We start from the raw sequence: 18017 nt of genomic DNA, 5'->3' as shown, positions 1-18017 counted from the left end.
GGGACAGTGGTTGTTTACCTCTCTACACAGTCTGTTAGTCTGGGACAGTGGTTGTCTTCCTCTCTACACAGTCTGGGACAGTGGTTGTTTACCTCTCTACACAGTCTGGGACAGTGGTTGTTTACCTCTCTACACAGTCTGTTAGTCTGGGACAGTGGTTGTTTACCTCTACACAGTCTGTTAGTCTGGGACAGTGGTTGTTTACCTCTCTACACAGTCTGTTAGTCTGGGACAGTGGTTGTTTACCTCTCTACACAGTCTGGGAGTCTGGGACAGTGGTTGTTTACCTCTCAATCTACACAGTCTGTTAGTCTGGGACAGTGGTTGTTTACCTCTACACAGTCTGTTAGTCTGAGACAGTGGTTGTTTACCTCTCTACACAGTCTGTCTGGGACAGTGGTTGTTTCCTCTCTACACAGTCTGTTAGTCTGGGACAGTGGTTGTCTTTCTCTCTACACAGTCTGTTAGTCTGGGACAGTGGTTGTTTACCTCTCTACACAGTCTGTTAGTCTGGGACAGTGGTTGTTTACCTACACAGTCTGTTAGTCTGGGACAGTCTGACCTCTCTAGCCTGGGACAGTGGTTGTTTACCTCTACACAGTCAGTGGTTGTTTACCTCTCTAACCTGGGACAGTGGTTGTTTACCTCTCTACACAGTCTGTTAGTCTGGGACAGTGGTTGTTTACCTCTCTACACAGTCTGTTAGTCTGGGACAGTGGTTGTTTACCTCTCTACACAGTCTGTTAGTCTGGGACAGTGGTTGTTTACCTCTCTACACAGTCTGATAGTCTGGGACAGTGGTTGTTTACCTCTCCACACAGTCTGATAGCCTGGAGCAGTGGTTGGACGCCGGGGCATCATGACCACCCACAGCATAGAGGAAGCTGTTGTACGTGGCCACACCCACCCCTCCTCTCCGCTTCGCCATGGGGGCACACATACTCCACTTGTTGGTGTGTGGATCAAAGCATTCCATCGACCGCAGACATGAGCTCCCGTCCCGACCGCCAACTGCAAACAATCTGTAAGGACAATAAAAGTGTTACAAATCGTATTTTGGATGTTGCTCAGATATGAAATCTTCTTTTAAGGGAAAATCTCAGGCTTCCTTAGCAGAGAGGCGGGTTAAAGGAAACCTCTTCCTTCCTTGTTGTCTATTTTTTTTTTACCCAGATTCGGGAAGACAATCTAAAAAGGGTTTCATAGAGTGAAAACACACTGCAAAACAGTCCGTTGTTTATGTAACGTAGAGCTGTGGTAGTCTAGGCCCAGGCTTACACCCGTAGAAAAGCCTTCTTGTTTTAATACGAAGGCTAGGCATTCGCCAAAATGTCTTACATAACAAGAAGCAGAACTATTTTGTCCTGGTGATCAGCTTCTAGTGTGTAAGACATTCTCCTTTTCATGTTGTGCGTTATGTCATAAATAAAGCTTGTGATTTAGTAACAACTGACACTGTCATAATGTTTTAGTCCAGCCACTTACTTCCCGTTGAGTGCGGTGACTCCCATGGTGCTGCGTGGGGTGGACATGCTGGCCACGTAGTTCCACTGTTTAGCCTGGGGGTCCCACCTCTCCACCGTATTCAGGTAACTCCATCCATCATGGCCGCCTACTGCATACATGGGGCCCTCCAACACTGTTATACCTGGAGAGTTACAAAGTGGAGGGACCCATCAACCAGAGCCTACACTGTGTGTGTGTGTGTGTGTGTGTGTGTGTGTGTGTGTGTGTGTGTGTGTGTGTGTGTGTGTGTGTGTGTGTGTGTGTGTGTGTGTGTGTGTGTGTGTGTGTGTGTGGCTCAACCATGATGCTCATTTTAGAACAGCTAAAGTGCTGTTGGATGAGTCACCGTTGTGTGGAACTGTCTGAATGTAGGCTATTCTGTTCTCCAAACAGACCTGGGTTCAAATACTATTTGAAATCATTTAAAGTACGTTATTTCCGCTTGATTAAGCTTGCTTGGCTTAATGGAACCAATAGAATAATCCCAAAACTACAAACTCTGCACGTCCAGAACCAGGCAGGCTAGGGCAAACTTAGTAGTTGAAAGATTTGAAATAATACTTGAACCCCGGTCTGTTGTCCAAACAGGATGGATATAAAACACTGTTAATCCTGCTATTGCTGGGGTCACTGAGGAAAGTGATTTTCCAACAACAATGAATAGGAAGTTACTGTACAACACAATAGATAGATTTATCCAGTGCATTCGGGAAAGTATTCAGACCCCTTGACTTTTAAACACATTTTGTTAGTGTTACAGCCTTATTTTAAAATGGATTAAATTGTTATTTTTTTCCATCAATCTATGCACAATACCCCACAATGACAAAGTGAAAACAGGTTTTTAGGAATTTTAGCAAATGTACAAAAAAGAAAAAAAATTGCATATTTACATACGTTTTCAGACTCTTTGCTATGAGAGTCGAAATTGAGCTCAGGTGCATCCTGTTTCCATTGATCATACTGGAGATGTTTCTACAACTTAATTGGAGTTCACCTGTGGAAAATTCAATTGATTATACATGACGTGGAAAGGCCCACAGTTGACAGTGCATGTCAGAGCAAATGAGGTGGAAGGACTTTTCCTTCCAGTCGAGACAGGATTGTGCCTAGTACCCGATCTAGGGAAGGGTACCAAAGCATTTCTGCAGCATTGAAGGTCCCGAAGAACATCATCATTCTTCATCATCATCATTCTTCATCATCAGCCTCCATCATTCTTAAATGAAAGAAGTTTGGAACCACCAAGACTCTTCCTAGAGCTGGCTGCCCAGCCATGCTGAGCAATCAGGGAAGAAGGGTCTGTTTATTTTACTAGGCAAGTCAGTTAAGAACAAATTCTTATTTCCAATGACAGCCTAGGAACAGTGAGTTCCTAGTAGTTCCTAGTAGAGTTCCTATGGTAGAGTGGTCAGACGGAAGCCACTCCTCAGTACACAGCCCGCTTGGAGTTTGCCAAAAGGCACATGAAGGACTCTCAGATCATGATAAACAAGATTCTCTGGTCTGATGAAACCAAGATTGAACTCTTTGGCCTGAATGCCAAACGTCATGTCTGGAGGAAACCTGGCACCAAACCTACAGTGAAGGATGGTAGTGGCAGTAGTACGCCTGATTACCAACAATGAAGAGACAGCCTACAGGGGTGGAGGTGAGGGCCCTGGAAGAGTGGTGCCAGGAAAATATACTCTCACTCAACAGCAACAAAACAAAGGAGCTGATCGTGGACTTCAGGAAACAGCAGAGGGAGCACCCACCTATCCACATCAACGGGACCGTGGTAGAGAAGGTGGAATGCTTCAAGTTCCATGGCATACACATCACCGACAAACTGAAATGGTCCACCCACACAGACAGTGTGGTGAAGAAGGCGCAACAGCGCCTCTTCAACCTCAGGAGACTGAAGAAATATGGCTTGGCACCTAAAACCCTCACAAACTTTTACAGATGCACAATTGAGAGTATCACCGCTCTGACTTTGCTCGTCCAAATATTTATACATTTTTGATTCCATTCCTTTAGATTTGTATGTGTATTGTTGTGAAATTGTTAGATGTAACTTGTTAGATATTACTGCACTGTTGGAGCAAGAAACACAAGTATTTCACTACACCCGCAATAACATCTGCTAAACATGTGTATGTGACCAACAACATTTGATTTGATTTGATCGTGCTTTGGGGATATTTTTCAGCTGCAGGGAAACTAGTCAGGATCGAGGGAAAAACTTGAACCCAATCTAACATCTCTGGAGAGACCTGAAAATACCTGTTCAGCGACTCTCCCCATCCAACCTGACAGCATTTGAGAGGAGACTAGTCAGGATCGAGGGAAAGATGAACAGAGGAAAGTACATAGATCCTTGATGAAAACCTGCTCCAGAGCGCTCAGGACTTCCAAATGGGGCGGAGGTTCACCTTCCAACAGGACAACAACCCTAAACACACAGCCAAGACAACACAGGAGTGGCTTTGGGACAAGTCTCTGAATGTCCTTGAGTGGCCCAACCAGAGCCCGGACATGAACCAGATTTAACATCTCTGGAGAGACCTGAAAATAGCTGTGCAGCGATGCTCCCCATCCAACCTGACAGAGCTTGAGAAGATCTGCAGAGAAGAATGGGAAAAGCTCTCCAAATACATGTTTGCCAAGCTTGTAGCGTCATACCCAAGAAGACTCAAGTCTGTAATCCCTGCCATAGTTGCTTCAACAAAGTACTGAGTAAAGAGTCTGAATACTTATGTACATGTGATCTTTTCAGTTGGCTGTTTTTTTTATACATTTTTTTTATACATTTGCAAACATTTCTAAAAACCCGTTTTTGCTTTGTCATTTTGGGGTTCTTGTGTGTAGATTGATTAGTGAAAACAAACTACTCCATTTCAGAATAAGGCTGTAGGTGAACAATATTTGGAAAAAGTCAAGGAGTCTGAAAACTTTCCGAATGCACTGTATATATTGTCTGATAATGTTCTGGTTTAGGGCACAACATTATTCTAAAGAAACATTGGGTATAAAACCTTCTACATTCTGTACGAATTACGTTAAACCGAAATAGTAATTTTATTTAAACCAGTTGTGGTTGATTTGACATATGAAAAAGTCGTTCCCTTCTTTTCCATAGCCAGCAGCACGTGCAGCTCCTCACATCTTCACAGGAAAACCGTGCTCACCACAAGCAAAGTATAAGAGCTATCTGCTACAGCCCCGATCAAAGGAGACCCGGTAATACTATTCACTGTAACCTCTGGGGGAAACATGTTCCCCCATAGCTCATAAATGTCAACCACACATCTCACAGACGAGTGAGATAAATACTTGACTAGAGATCCCCAGTACATAGACCAATTCCAACTGTGAATCAAGCCATTCCTGATATGAAACGTATGAGAAAAAAGAAAATCAGAGCAGGTGTACGGTAGTCTGCCAAGGTGTTATATAGGAATAGTGTAAGTGATAAAGAGTGACAGAGAGGGAGGCAGAGAGAGAGGGAGGCAGAGAGAGAGAGGGAGGAATAGAGAGAGAGGGAGGCAGAGGGAGAGAGAGGGAGGCAGAGGGAGAGAGAGGGAGGCAGAGGGAGAGAGGGAGGCAGAGGGAGAGGGAGGCAGAGGGAGGCAGAGGGAGAGGGAAGCAGAGGGAGGCAGAGGGGGAGGCAGAGGGAGAGAGGGAGGCAGAGAGAGAGAGGGAGGCAGAGAGAGAGGGAGGCAGAGAGTGAGAGAGGGGCAGAGAGTGAGGGAGAGAGGGAGGCAGAGAGAGAGACAAAGAGAGGTAGAGAGAGTGAGAGAGAGTGAGAGAGAGGAGAGAGAGGAGAGAGAGGAGAGAGAGGAGAGAGAGGGACTCTTTAGGTAGGTACACCTGCAGCTCACCCCTTGGCAGCAGTACTGTAGACGACTTCATCACCGACCTCAACGCAGAGTCTCTCAGAGCCTTCACAGTCAGCCCACTAACACCTCTCTCAGACCACAGTAAAATCACAGTGTATCTGAGAAGAGTGGAACCCAACCATGAAGCATCACGGCCCAATAAATTACATGGTACAAAACAGGCCTATAGATGGAGTCCAAACAGTACAGAAATCTACCAAAAAGCAATTAGTAGCCAAAAAATACACAACAAATGGACAAGGTTTTAGCCTTAACATTCCCCTACAGCAACAAAGGTGTAAATTTGGCCGTTTGGAACATAGACTTTATATTTAACAAATTAGCCTCCTTGGCTAATCGAAAGAAACATAAGAGTAAACCAAAAATAATAGATAATGAAAAATGGTCTGATTATGGTTGGAGAAATCTAAGGAAATCATTGAGAAATATATCTAATCAAAAACACAGAGAACCAGACAACAAAAATCTACTCGTTCAATATAGGGAAACACTGAAGCAATACAAACACACCTTTTTAAGAACAGAAAAAGGAACAGCACGTCAGAAAACAGCTGGATGGAATTGAGGAATCCATAGAATCAAACCACATCTGGGAAAATTGGAATTGGAATTGGCTATCCAAAATGGGGATATGTGGAGAAATCTCTTTGCAAACCTCTACAGCAATATAAACCTCTAGAGCAATATAAACCTCTAGAGCAATATAAACCTCTACAGCAATATAAACCTCTACAGCAATATAAACCTCTAGAGCAATATAAACCTCTAGAGCAATATAAACCTCTAGAGCAATATAAACCTCTACAGCAATATAAACCTCTAGAGCAATATAAACCTCTAGAGCAATATAAACCTCTAGAGCAATATAAACCTCTACAGCAATATAAACCTCTACAGCAATATAAACCTCTAGAGCAATATAAACCTCTAGAGCAATATAAACCTCTAGAGGAGCAATATAAACCTCTAGAGGAGCAATATGAACCTCTAGAGGAGCAATATAAACCTCTAGAGCAATATAAACCTCTACAGCAATATAAACCTCTACAGCAATATAAACATCTAGAGCAATATAAACCTCTACAGCAATATAAACCTCTAGAGCAATATAAACCTCTAGAGCAATATAAACCTCTAAAGCAATATAAACCTCTAGAGCAATATAAACCTCTAGAGGAGCAATATAAACCTCTAGAGGAGCAATATAAACCTCTAGAGGAGCAATATAAACCTCTAGAGGAGCAAAATAAACCTCTAGAGCAATATAAACCTCTACAGCAATATAAACCTCTACAGCAATATAAACCTCTAGAGCAATATAAACCTCTAGAGCAATATAAACCTCTAGAGCAATATAAACCTCTACAGCAATATAAACCTCTACAGCAATATAAACCTCTAGAGCAATATAAACCTCTAGAGCAATATAAACCTCTAGAGCAATATAAACCTCTAGAGCAATATAAACCTCTACAGCAATATAAACCCCTAGAGCAATATAAACCTCTACAGCAATATAAACCTCTAGAGCAATATAAACCTCTACAGCAATATAAACCTCTAGAGCAATATAAACCTCTAGAGCAATATAAACCTCTAGAGCAATATAAACCTCTAGAGCAATATAAACCTCTAGAGGAGCAATATAAACCTCTACAGCAATATAAACCTCTAGAGCAATATAAACCTCTAGAGCAATATAAACCTCTAGAGCAATATAAACCTCTAGAGCAATATAAACCTCTACAGCAATATAAACCTCTAGAGCAATATAAACCTCTAGAGCAATATAAACCTCTAGAGCAATATAAACCTCTAGAGCAATATAAACCTCTAGAGCAATATAAACTTCTAGAGCAATATAAACCTCTAGAGCAATATAACCCTCTAGAGCAATATAAACCTCTACAGCAATATAAACCTCTACAGCAATATAAACCTCTAGAGCAATATAAACCTCTAGAGCAATATAAACCTCTAGAGCAATATAAACGCAATATAAACCTCTAGAGCAATATAAACCTCTAGAGCAATATAAACCTCTACAGCAATATAAACCTCTAGAGCAATATAAACCTCTACAGCAATATAAACCTCTACAGCAATATAAACCTCTACAGCAATATAAACCTCTAGAGCAATATAAACCTCTTGAGCAATATAAACCTCTAGAGCAATATAAACCTCTAGAGCAATATAAACCTCTAGAGCAATATAAACCTCTACAGAAATATAAACCTCTAGAGCAATATAAACCTCTAGAGCAATATAAACCTCTAGAGCAATATAAACCTCTAGAGCAATATAAACCTCTAGAGCAATATAAACCTCTACAGCAATATAAACCTCTAGAGCAATAGAAACCTCTAGAGCAATATAAACCTCTAGAGCAATATAAACCTCTAGAGCAATAAACCTCTAGAGCAATATAAACCTCTAGAGCAATATAAACCTCTAGAGCAATATAAACCTCTAGAGCAATATAAACCTCTAGAGCAATATAAACCTCTACAGAAATATAAACCTCTAGAGCAATATAAACCTCTAGAGCAATATAAACCTCTAGAGCAATATAAACCTCTACAGCAATATAAACCTCTACAGCAATATAAACCTCTAGAGCAATATAAACCTCTAGAGCAATATAAACCTCTAGAGCAATATAAACCTCTAGAGGAGCAATATAAACCTCTAGAGGAGCAATATAAACCTCTAGAGGAGCAATATAAACCTCTACAGCAATATAAACCTCTAGAGCAATATAAACCTCTAGAGCAATATAAACCTCTAGAGCAATATAAACCTCTAGAGCAATATAAACCTCTAGAGCAATATAAACCTCTAGAGCAATATAAACCTCTAGAGCAATATAAACCTCTAGAGCAATATAAACCTCTAGAGCAATATAAACCTCTAGAGCAATATAAACCTCTACAGCAATATAAACCTCTAGAGCAATATAAACCTCTAGAGCAATATAAACCTCTAGAGCAATATAAACGCAATATAAACCTCTAGAGCAATATAAACCTCTAGAGCAATATAAACCTCTACAGCAATATAAACCTCTAGAGCAATATAAACCTCTACAGAAATATAAACCTCTAGAGCAATATAAACCTCTAGAGCAATATAAACCTCTAGAGCAATATAAACCTCTAGAGCAATATAAACCTCTACAGCAATATAAACCTCTAGCAATATAAACCTCTAGAGCAATATAAACCTCTAGAGCAATATAAACCTCTAGAGCAATATAAACCTCTAGAGCAATATAAACCTCTAGAGCAATATAAACCTCTAGAGCAATATAAACCTCTAGAGCAATATAAACCTCTAGAGCAATATAAACCTCTAGAGCAATATAAACCTCTAGAGCAATATAAACCTCTACAGCAATATAAACCTCTAGAGCAATATAAACCTCTAGAGCAATATAAACCTCTAGAGCAATATAAACCTCTAGAGCAATATAAACCTCTAGAGCAATATAAACCTCTAGAGCAATATAAACCTCTAGAGCAATATAAACCTCTAGAGCAATATAAACTCTACAGCAATATAAACCTCTAGAGCAATATAAACCTCTACAGCAATATAAACCTCTAGAGCAATATAAACCTCTAGAGCAATATAAACCTCTAGAGCAATATAAACCTCTAGAGCAATATAAACCTCTAGAGCAATATAAACCTCTAGAGCAATATAAACCTCTAGAGCAATATAAACCTCTAGAGCAATATAAACCTCTAGAGAGCAATATAAACCTCTAGAGCAGAAATATAAACCTCTAGAGCAATATAAACCTCTAGAGCAATATAAACCTCTAGAGCAATATAAACCTCTACAGAAATATAAACCTCTAGAGCAATATAAACCTCTAGAGCAATATAAACCTCTAGAGCAATATAAACCTCTACAGCAATATAAACCTCTAGAGCAATATAAACCTCTAGAGCAATATAAATCTCTAGAGCAATATAAACCTCTAGAGCAATAGAAACCTCTAGAGCAATATAAACCTATAGAGCAATATAAACCTCTAGAGCAATATAAACCTCTAGAGCAATATAAACCTCTAGAGCAATATAAATCTCTAGAGCAATATAAACCTCTAGAGCAATATAAAAAAATACAAATCCTTGAATTAGCAGCCAAGACTATCATAATCGCGTGGATATCCAAATTATAGAAGAAGAATTTTCGGAAAAACTATGCACGCTCCGAACCCAAAAGGCCTATGGTGCTCATGGTATTTTAAATTAAATTATCAAATATACAGACCACATTTTCAAATGGGCAATTAGTAAATTCTTCAACAAAGTATTTTCCCTCAATATTTGGAACCAAGGATTTATAAAACCAATCTATTAAAATGGAGACAAATTGGACCCAAAAAATTTCAGAGGAATTTGCGTTAACAGCAACTTGGGGAAAATTCATAAATAGCAGACAACATCATTTCCTTGATGAGCACAACGTCCTAAGCAGAAGCCAGATTGGATGATTTTTCTTTAAATGATCGTACGACAGACCACATTTTTGCCCTCCACACTTCTAATTAACATACAAGTGAACCAAAAGAACGGCATAATCTACTTGTGTGTTGTAGACTTCAAGAAAAATGTGATTCATTTTGGCATAAACTAATATAAACTAATAGAAAGTGGTATTGGAGGGAAAACATATGACATCATTGAATAAATGTACACTAAAAACAAATGTGCAGTTAAAATTGGCAACAAGCAAACAGACTTTTTCTCTCAGGGACGTGGAGTGAAACAGGGCTGTCCATCAAGTCCAACACTATTTAACATCTACATTCATTAATGAACTGGCAAAAACATTAGACAAATCGGCAGCACCTGGTATCACCCTATACAACACTGAAATCAAGTGTCTGCTGTACGCAGATGACCTGGTGCTGCTGTCTCCCACTAAGGAGGGTGTGCTGTACGCAGATGACCTGGTGCTGCTGTCTCCCACTAAGGAGGGTGTGCTGTACGCAGATGACCTGGTGCAGCTGTCTCCCACTAAGGAGGGTGTGCTATACGCAGATGACCTGGTGCTGCTGTCTCCCACTAAGGAGGGTGTGCTGTACGCAGATGACCTGGTGCTGCTGTCTCCCACTAAGGAGGGTGTGCTGTACGCAGATGACCTGATGCTACTGTCTCCCACTAAGGAGGGTGTGCTGTACGCAGATGACCTGGTGCTGCTGTCTCCCACTAAGGAGGGTGTGCTGTACGCAGATGACCTGATGCTGCTGTCTCCCACTAAGGAGGGTGTGCTGTACGCAGATGACCTGATGCTGCTGTCTCCCACTAAGGAGGGTGTGCTGTACGCAGATGACCTGATGCTACTGTCTCCCACTAAGGAGGGGTTACAGAAGCACCTAGATCATCTGCACAGGTTCTGTCAGACCTGGGCTCTGACCGTTAATCACAGGTTCTGTCAGACCTGGACTCTGACCGTTAACCACAGGTTCTGTCAGACCTGGGCTCTGACCGTTAACCACAGGTTCTGTCAGACCTGGGCTCTGACCGTTAACCACAGGTTCTGTCAGACCTGGGCTCTGACCATTAACCACAGGTTCTGTCAGACCTGGGCTCTGACTGTTAATCACAGGTTCTGTCAGACCTGGGCTCTGACTGTTAATCACAGGTTCTGTCAGAACATTAAAATCAAAATTTCAATTAGAATCTGGCTCAAAATGTTTCAATCAGTTATAGAACCAATTGCTCTATATGGCAGTGAAGTATAGGGTCCAATCTCTAATAATGAATTTACCAAATGGGACAAACATCCAATCAAAATACTGCATGCAGAGTTTTTGCAAAGCTGTATTGCAAGTGCAAAGAAAAACGCCAAATAACGCACGTAGAGCAGAATTGGGCCGATACGCCCTGTTTATTCGAATAGAAAAAAGGGCCATCAAATTTTACAACCATCTAAAAACAAGTGACCCCAAAACATTCCGTCACACAGCTCTACAATGTCAAGAGATGAAACAAGAGAAGAGTCCCCTCAGCCAGCTGGTTCTGAGGCTCAGTTCACTAACTCAAACCAACCCCGTAGAGCCTCAGGACAGCACTCAGCCAGCTGGTTCTGAGGCTCAGTTCACTAACTCAAACCAACCCCGTAGAGCCTCAGGACAGCACTCAGCCAGCTGGTTCTGAGGCTCAGTTCACTAACCCAAACCAACCCCGTAGAGCCTCAGGACAGCACTCAGCCAGCTGGTTCTGAGGCTCAGTTCACTAACTCAAACCAACCCCGTAGAGCCTCAGAACAGCACTCAGCCAGCTGGTTCTGAGGCTCAGTTCACTAACTCAAACCAACCCCATAGAGCCTCAGGACAGCACTCAGCCAGCTGGTTCTGAGGCTCAGTTCACTAACTCAAACCAACCCCGTAGAGCCTCAGAACAGCACTCAGCCAGCTGGTTCTGAGGCTCAGTTCACTAACTCAAACCAACCCCATAGAGCCTCAGGACAGCACTCAGCCAGCTGGTTCTGAGGCTCAGTTCACTAACTCAAACCAACCCCGTAGAGCCTCAGAACAGCACTCAGAACATCTGGCCCAACCAAATCATCACAAAACAAAAATAAAAATATATCACCTATTGGAAAGACACCACAAAAAAACATTTTTGTTATATGTATACTTTGGCAATGTCGAGAGAGAGAGAGAGAGAGAGAGAGAGAGAGAGAGAGAGAGAGAGAGAGAGAGAGAGAGAGAGAGAGAGAGAGAGAGAGAGAGAGAGAGAGAGAGAGAGAGAGAGAGAGAGAGAGAGAGAGAGAACAAAAGCATGGGCCTCGAGTAGAAGACAGTACAACACATACTGTATCTGCTGGGCTTGTGCTGCAATAGTGTAGGTATAAAATGTAATAATAATTGGGGAAATAAACTGTAAACCCACCGAGTCCGTGTCTGTGTGTAGACATGGGAGGCATGGTGGACCAGACTTTGTTTAAAGGGTTGTAACACTCCACCATGTTGGAGGTCTTCAGCCCGTCTCGGCCCCCCACCACGTACAGCTTGTCATCGATCACTGCCACCCCAAACTGCAGCCTCCGGCCGTTCATCACCCCCACCTGGATCCACGTGTTGGTCCGCAGGTCATACTTCTCTATGGTCGTAGATCCTATAGGAACACACAAGGAGATCTATAGATCCTATAGGAACACACAAGGAGATCTATAGATCCTATAGGAACAGACAAGGAGATCTATAGATCCTATAGGAACGGACAAGGAGATCTATAGATCCTATAGGAAGGGACAAGGAGATCTATTGATCCTATAGGAACAGACAAGGATATCTATAGATCCTATAGGAAGAGACAAGGAGATCTATAGATCCTACAGGAAGAGACAAGGAGATATATAGATCCTATAGGAACAGACAAGGAGATCTATAGATCCTATAGGAACGGACAAGGAGATCTATAGATCCTATAGGAACGGACAAGGAGATCTATAGATCCTATAGGAAGAGACAAGGAGATCTATAGATCCTATAGGAACGGACAAGGATATCTATAGATCCTATAGGAAGAGACAATGAGATCTATATATCCTACAGGAACAGACAAGGAGATCTATAGATCCTATAGGAAGAGACAAGGAGATATATAGATCCTATAGGAACAGAAAAGGAGATCTATAGATCCTATAGGAAGAGACAAGGAGATCTATAGATCCTATAGAAACAGACAAGGAGATCTATCGATCCAATAAGAACAGACAAGGAGATCTATAGATCCTATAGAAACCTTCAAGGAGATCTATAGATCCTATAGGAACGGACAAGGAGATATATAGATCCTATAGGAAGGGACAAGGAGATCTATAGAGCCTATAGGAAGAGACAAGGAGATCTATAGATCCTATAGGAACGGACAAGGATATCTATAGATCCTATAGGAAGAGACAATGAGATCTATAGATCCTACAGGAACAGACAAGGAGATCTATAGATCCTATAGGAAGAGACAAGGAGATATATAGATCCTATAGGAACAGAAAAGGAGATCTATAGATCCTATAGGAAGAGACAAGGATATCTATAGATCCTATAGAAACAGACAAGGAGATCTATCGATCCAATAAGAACAGACAAGGAGATCTATAGATCCTATAGAAACAGACAAGGAGATCTATAGATCCTATAGGAACGGACAAGGAGATCTATAGATCCTATAGGAGCGGACAAGGAGATCTATAGATCCTATAGGAACGGACAAGGAGATCTATAGATCCTATAGGAAGAGACAAGGAGATCTATAGATCCTATAGGAAGAGACAAGGAGATCTATTGATCATATAGGAACAGACAAGGATATCTATAGATCATATAGGAAGAGACAAGGATATCTATAGATCCTATAGGAAGAGACAAGGAGATCTATAGATCCTATTGGAAGAGACAATGAGATCTATAGATCCTATTGGAAGAGACAATGAGATCTATAGATCCTATAGGAACGGACAAGGAGATCTATAGATCCTATAGGAAGAGACAAGGAGATCTATTGATCCTATAGGAAGAGACAATGAGATCTATAGATCCTATAGGAAGAGACAAGGAGATCTATAGATCCTATAGGAAGAGACAATGAGATCTATAGATCCTACAGGAACAGACAAGGAGATCTATAGATCCTATAGGAAGAGACAAGGAGATCTATAGATCCTATAGGAACAGACAAGGATATCTATTGATCCTATACAAACGGAGGATGATGCTGACGACTTCAGGTGATCCTTTTTAGAGGTTTAGTGTTGAAACATATTCTGTTCTGATTCCTAGGACCCTCTATGTCTATCATAGTGTTTGATTATCCATCTACATTTTCCTAAATTGTGTATTATCAAACACAATTGGTAATGTGTTCTATTAAATGTACACTACCGTTCAAAGTCTGGGGTTATTTAGAAATGTCCTTAAAGGCCAACATCCCGGAGTCGCCTCTTCACTGTTGACGTTCAGACTGGTGTTTTGCGGATACTATTTAATGAAGCTGCCAGTTAAGGACTTGTGAGGCATCTGTTTCTCAAACTAGATACTCTAATGTACTTGTCCTCTTGCTCAGTTGTGCACCGGGGCCTCCCACTCCTCTTTCTATCCTGGTTAGGGCCAGTTTGCGCTATTCTGTGAAGGGAGTAGTACACAGCCTTCTACGAGATCTTCAGTTTCTTTGCAATTTCTCTCATGGAATAGCCTTCATTTCTCAGAACAAGAATAGACTGACGAGTTTCGGAAGAAAGTGCTTTGTTTCTGGCCATTCTGAGCCTGTAATTGAACCCACAAATGCTGATGCTCCAGATATACAACTAGTCTAAAGAAGGCCAGTTTTATTGCTTCTTTAATCAGGACAACAGTTTTCAGCTGTGCTAACAAAATTGCAAAAGGGTTTTCTAACGATCAATTAGCCGTATAAAATGATAAACTTGGATTAGCTAACACAACATGCCATTGGAACACAGGAGTGATGGTTGCTGATAATTGGCCTTTGTACGCCTATGTCTGCCGTTTCCAGCCACAATAGTTATTTAGCAATGTCTAATCTGTATTTCTGATCAATTTGATGTCATTTTAATGGACAAAAAAATTTGCTTTTCTTTCAAAAACAAGGACATTTCTAAATGACCCCAAACTTTTGAACGGTAGTGTGTATCTACAATGTATAGGATCCATTTAGGTATCAGATAAATGTGTGTTTGTCCGTGGAATGAAAGGGTTAACCTCAGTCGTGTGGATTGAGCTGCATAGTAGCCTAATAGACCTGAAGTCTGGAACAATAAAAGCGTTGTCGTGGTCGGGCGAGATCGACGGTGACGTCACACATTAGCGGGCGTCCATCTTGGTAATGATCAAAACTCATTGATCAAAACCTGTGGATGTCACACCCTGATCTGCTTCACCTGTCTTTGTTCTTGTCTCCACCCCGAGACTATGAAACGCACCTTATTCCCTATATCGAGCTCTAGTCAAAAGTAGTGCACTATATAGGGGAGTAGGGTGCCCTTTGGGATGCAAAACCCTGTATAGGGCACTTCTTTTGACCAGAGCCCTATGGCCCTAGTGCACTATATAGAGGGAGAAGGGAATGCAGAGTAGGTCTAACCCTTGGTAGCGTCCATGCCTCCCACAGCGTAGAGTACTCCTACTGTGGACTTCCTGGGTTTGGTCCTGGGGCTCTGGAACATGAGTCGACGCTCTGGCAGCAGATGGTACTTCATCGCTTCCATTAGAAGCTTCTGGCATTCCAGGTCATCTGAGAACATGGTGTTGTTCTCCAGGTCAGCTAGGAGCTGGAATTAAAGGGGAGTTCTTTTCTGTTCAGTTCAGTAAATCTTTATTATATCTTTTTATTTTTAAATTTTATAATATGTTTATTATTTTACAATAAAAAAATCAAATAAAAAAGACAGCAATACTAACAATGACATTAATTGTACTTTTGAATGGGACGGCCAATTTAGAGGACAAAACAAAACTTAACTCACACATACACAAAATAAAACAACCTCCCATTAGGTGGTACATGTATAAGAAGACAGCATATAGTCATTACAAGCAGTGTAGTTCAGCCAAAAATAAATACTGAGTGGAGTACAGCACAGAGTAGCAGTAGATCGTCAACCCAGTTATGAAGCGGCACTAGACCATTTATCCAGTATCGGCTGCCATATTTTGTAAAACATTGGACTTCTATTGGAGGTATTGTATCGGATCTTTTCCATATGTATTACATTCCCTAAATCCCGTAACCACATTTCAAAGGTAGGTACAGTCTCCAGTTTCCAAAATTGCAATATGAGCCTTTTGGCTAATAGAGTACAAAGAGAGACAGCTTCCCTTCGTGGTTATTCCCATCAACTGTACCAAACAGAGCGATCAATGGGTCTGGGGCTAGAACTCTATCAAACGCTCTAGATAAGTAATCAAAAATGAGCTCCCAGTAAACATGTAACTTAGGACATGTCTTATTCGTTATTATATCTTAATGGCGATTTTAAGTGCAGCATAAAAAAAAGATGTATGACAAAACAGTGTGATTGTATAACCTAAATGTACATATTTCAACCCGGAAGCAGTAACATTCAACCAGGAAGCAGTAACATTCAACCCGGAAGCAGTAACATTCAACCAGGAAGCAGTAACATTCAACCCGGAAGCAGTAACATTCAACCAGGAAGCAGTAACATTCAACCAGGAAGCAGTAACATTCAACCAGGAAGCAACCCGGAAGCAGTAACATTCAACCAGGAAGCAGTAACCAGTAAGGGTCCATTGTACACTGGTCAAATGTACTGCACTATATAGGGAATAGGGTGCCATTTGTGATGAAGTCATTGATAACCTACTGACTACCTGTGGAGGTAGAAGAGGCAGGCGGATTTCGGCCAGGAGCACCCCAATGTCCTGCTGGCGATGCTGAACGTCGAACCGCACCCACATCATCAGAGCCTGGAAGACGGTCTCCTCATCTGGTATGTTTATGTCGTCACTGGCCAAGAGTTTGACGATCTCAGCAGTAGGAAGCAGGAGAAACTCCTGGTTCTGAATCACCTCTGGGAAGTGCTCCTGAAACAGGGATGTAATGGGAACTTAGTGGGAAAGGGAACAATACTGCAACCCAATCTTACAGATGAGGGTCACCAAAACCCTGGTTTCATCTGGACGTTGGGTTGCAAAATACAAAATACCATTTTCAGGTGTTGCCTGGATAGAAAAGACAATGTATAAATGAAAGAAGACATCACTTGTTGCACTTGTAGAAGTTAATCATTCATTTGGTAAGTAAGTGCATTAGGTTCTGCCCCTGAACAGGCAGTTAACCCACTGTTCCTAGGCCGTCATTGAAAATAAGAATTTGTTCTTAACTGACTTGCCTGGTTAAATAAAGGTAAAATAAAAAATAAATAAAAAGGTTGATAAATCGGTTAAGTAGATCCAGGGTAAACGTTTTGTCGGTAGGTGGATTGTTGTTTACAACAACAAATTAATTAACAATCAAATTAACAATCAAATTAATTAATTATACATTCTTGGAGAACGTGATTAAGAAACTGTCAGTCTCAGGAGCTAAATATACAGTCAATACCGACCGAATGCCTCGTTTGTTACTCGGTTGATGGATTCTCAGAATTTGACTGACACAGGAAGAAATGAGTCGATAAATCGGACGGTGAACTTATTTAAACCTAATGAGCAACAAAATGTGGACATCAATGCTGCTAACATGACCTCTAAGCCACAGAGCGGAAAGGAAAGGAGGGTGGGGGGGGTGTACCCAGTCAGTAGTAGAACTGAATGCATTCAACTGGGATGTGTCATCCATATTTACCACAGATGAATCACGTAACTGTTATCAGATCTCTATGCTAGTAGAGAACATAGCGACAACACACTGCCAGAAATGTCATTAATAAAAATGTTCTGATTTCATAGCAAGTGATTAACTGTTAGTCTGAAACTTAGTCAGTGTGGGGTCAAATACACCGTAACAGTCAGATTGGTGCTAGTTTAGCAGATAAAGAGTATGTTCGATCTGGAGCTCGCTATACATCTTTTATATAGATTCATTTTCCTGTTCTTGGTCTTCATCCCAGGCGTCAGGGTAG

At 41.2% G+C, this 18017-nt stretch overlaps 1 protein-coding gene across 4 annotated transcripts in view; it reads right to left on the bottom strand.

Annotated features, from left to right (window-relative positions):
- Positions 1-660: 660 nt before the first annotated feature.
- Positions 661-18017, bottom strand: part of klhl4 (kelch-like family member 4) — a 72666-nt gene continuing 55309 nt past the window's right edge. Inside the window, exons 6-10 of one of the 4 annotated variants that reach the window (XM_065015141.1) lie at positions 16762-16977; positions 15515-15701; positions 12305-12529; positions 1486-1648; positions 661-1022 (exon numbers count right to left, since the gene is read on the bottom strand). In XM_065015141.1, coding sequence (XP_064871213.1) covers positions 806-1022; positions 1486-1648; positions 12305-12529; positions 15515-15701; positions 16762-16977 — 1008 coding nt within the window. In that variant the 3' untranslated portion in view covers positions 661-805. Of the gene's footprint in view, positions 1023-1481; positions 1649-12304; positions 12530-15514; positions 15702-16761; positions 16978-18017 lie in introns of those variants that run through there. The other 3 variants (XM_065015142.1, XM_065015144.1, XM_065015143.1) reach the window with 3 other exon arrangements.

The sequence above is a fragment of the Oncorhynchus nerka genome, unplaced genomic scaffold (assembly GCF_034236695.1).
Source record: "Oncorhynchus nerka isolate Pitt River unplaced genomic scaffold, Oner_Uvic_2.0 unplaced_scaffold_1659, whole genome shotgun sequence".
Lineage (NCBI taxonomy): Eukaryota > Metazoa > Chordata > Actinopteri > Salmoniformes > Salmonidae > Oncorhynchus > Oncorhynchus nerka.
The sequence above is the reverse complement of the archived record's forward strand: the minus strand, read 5'-3'. Positions and strand labels throughout refer to the sequence as shown.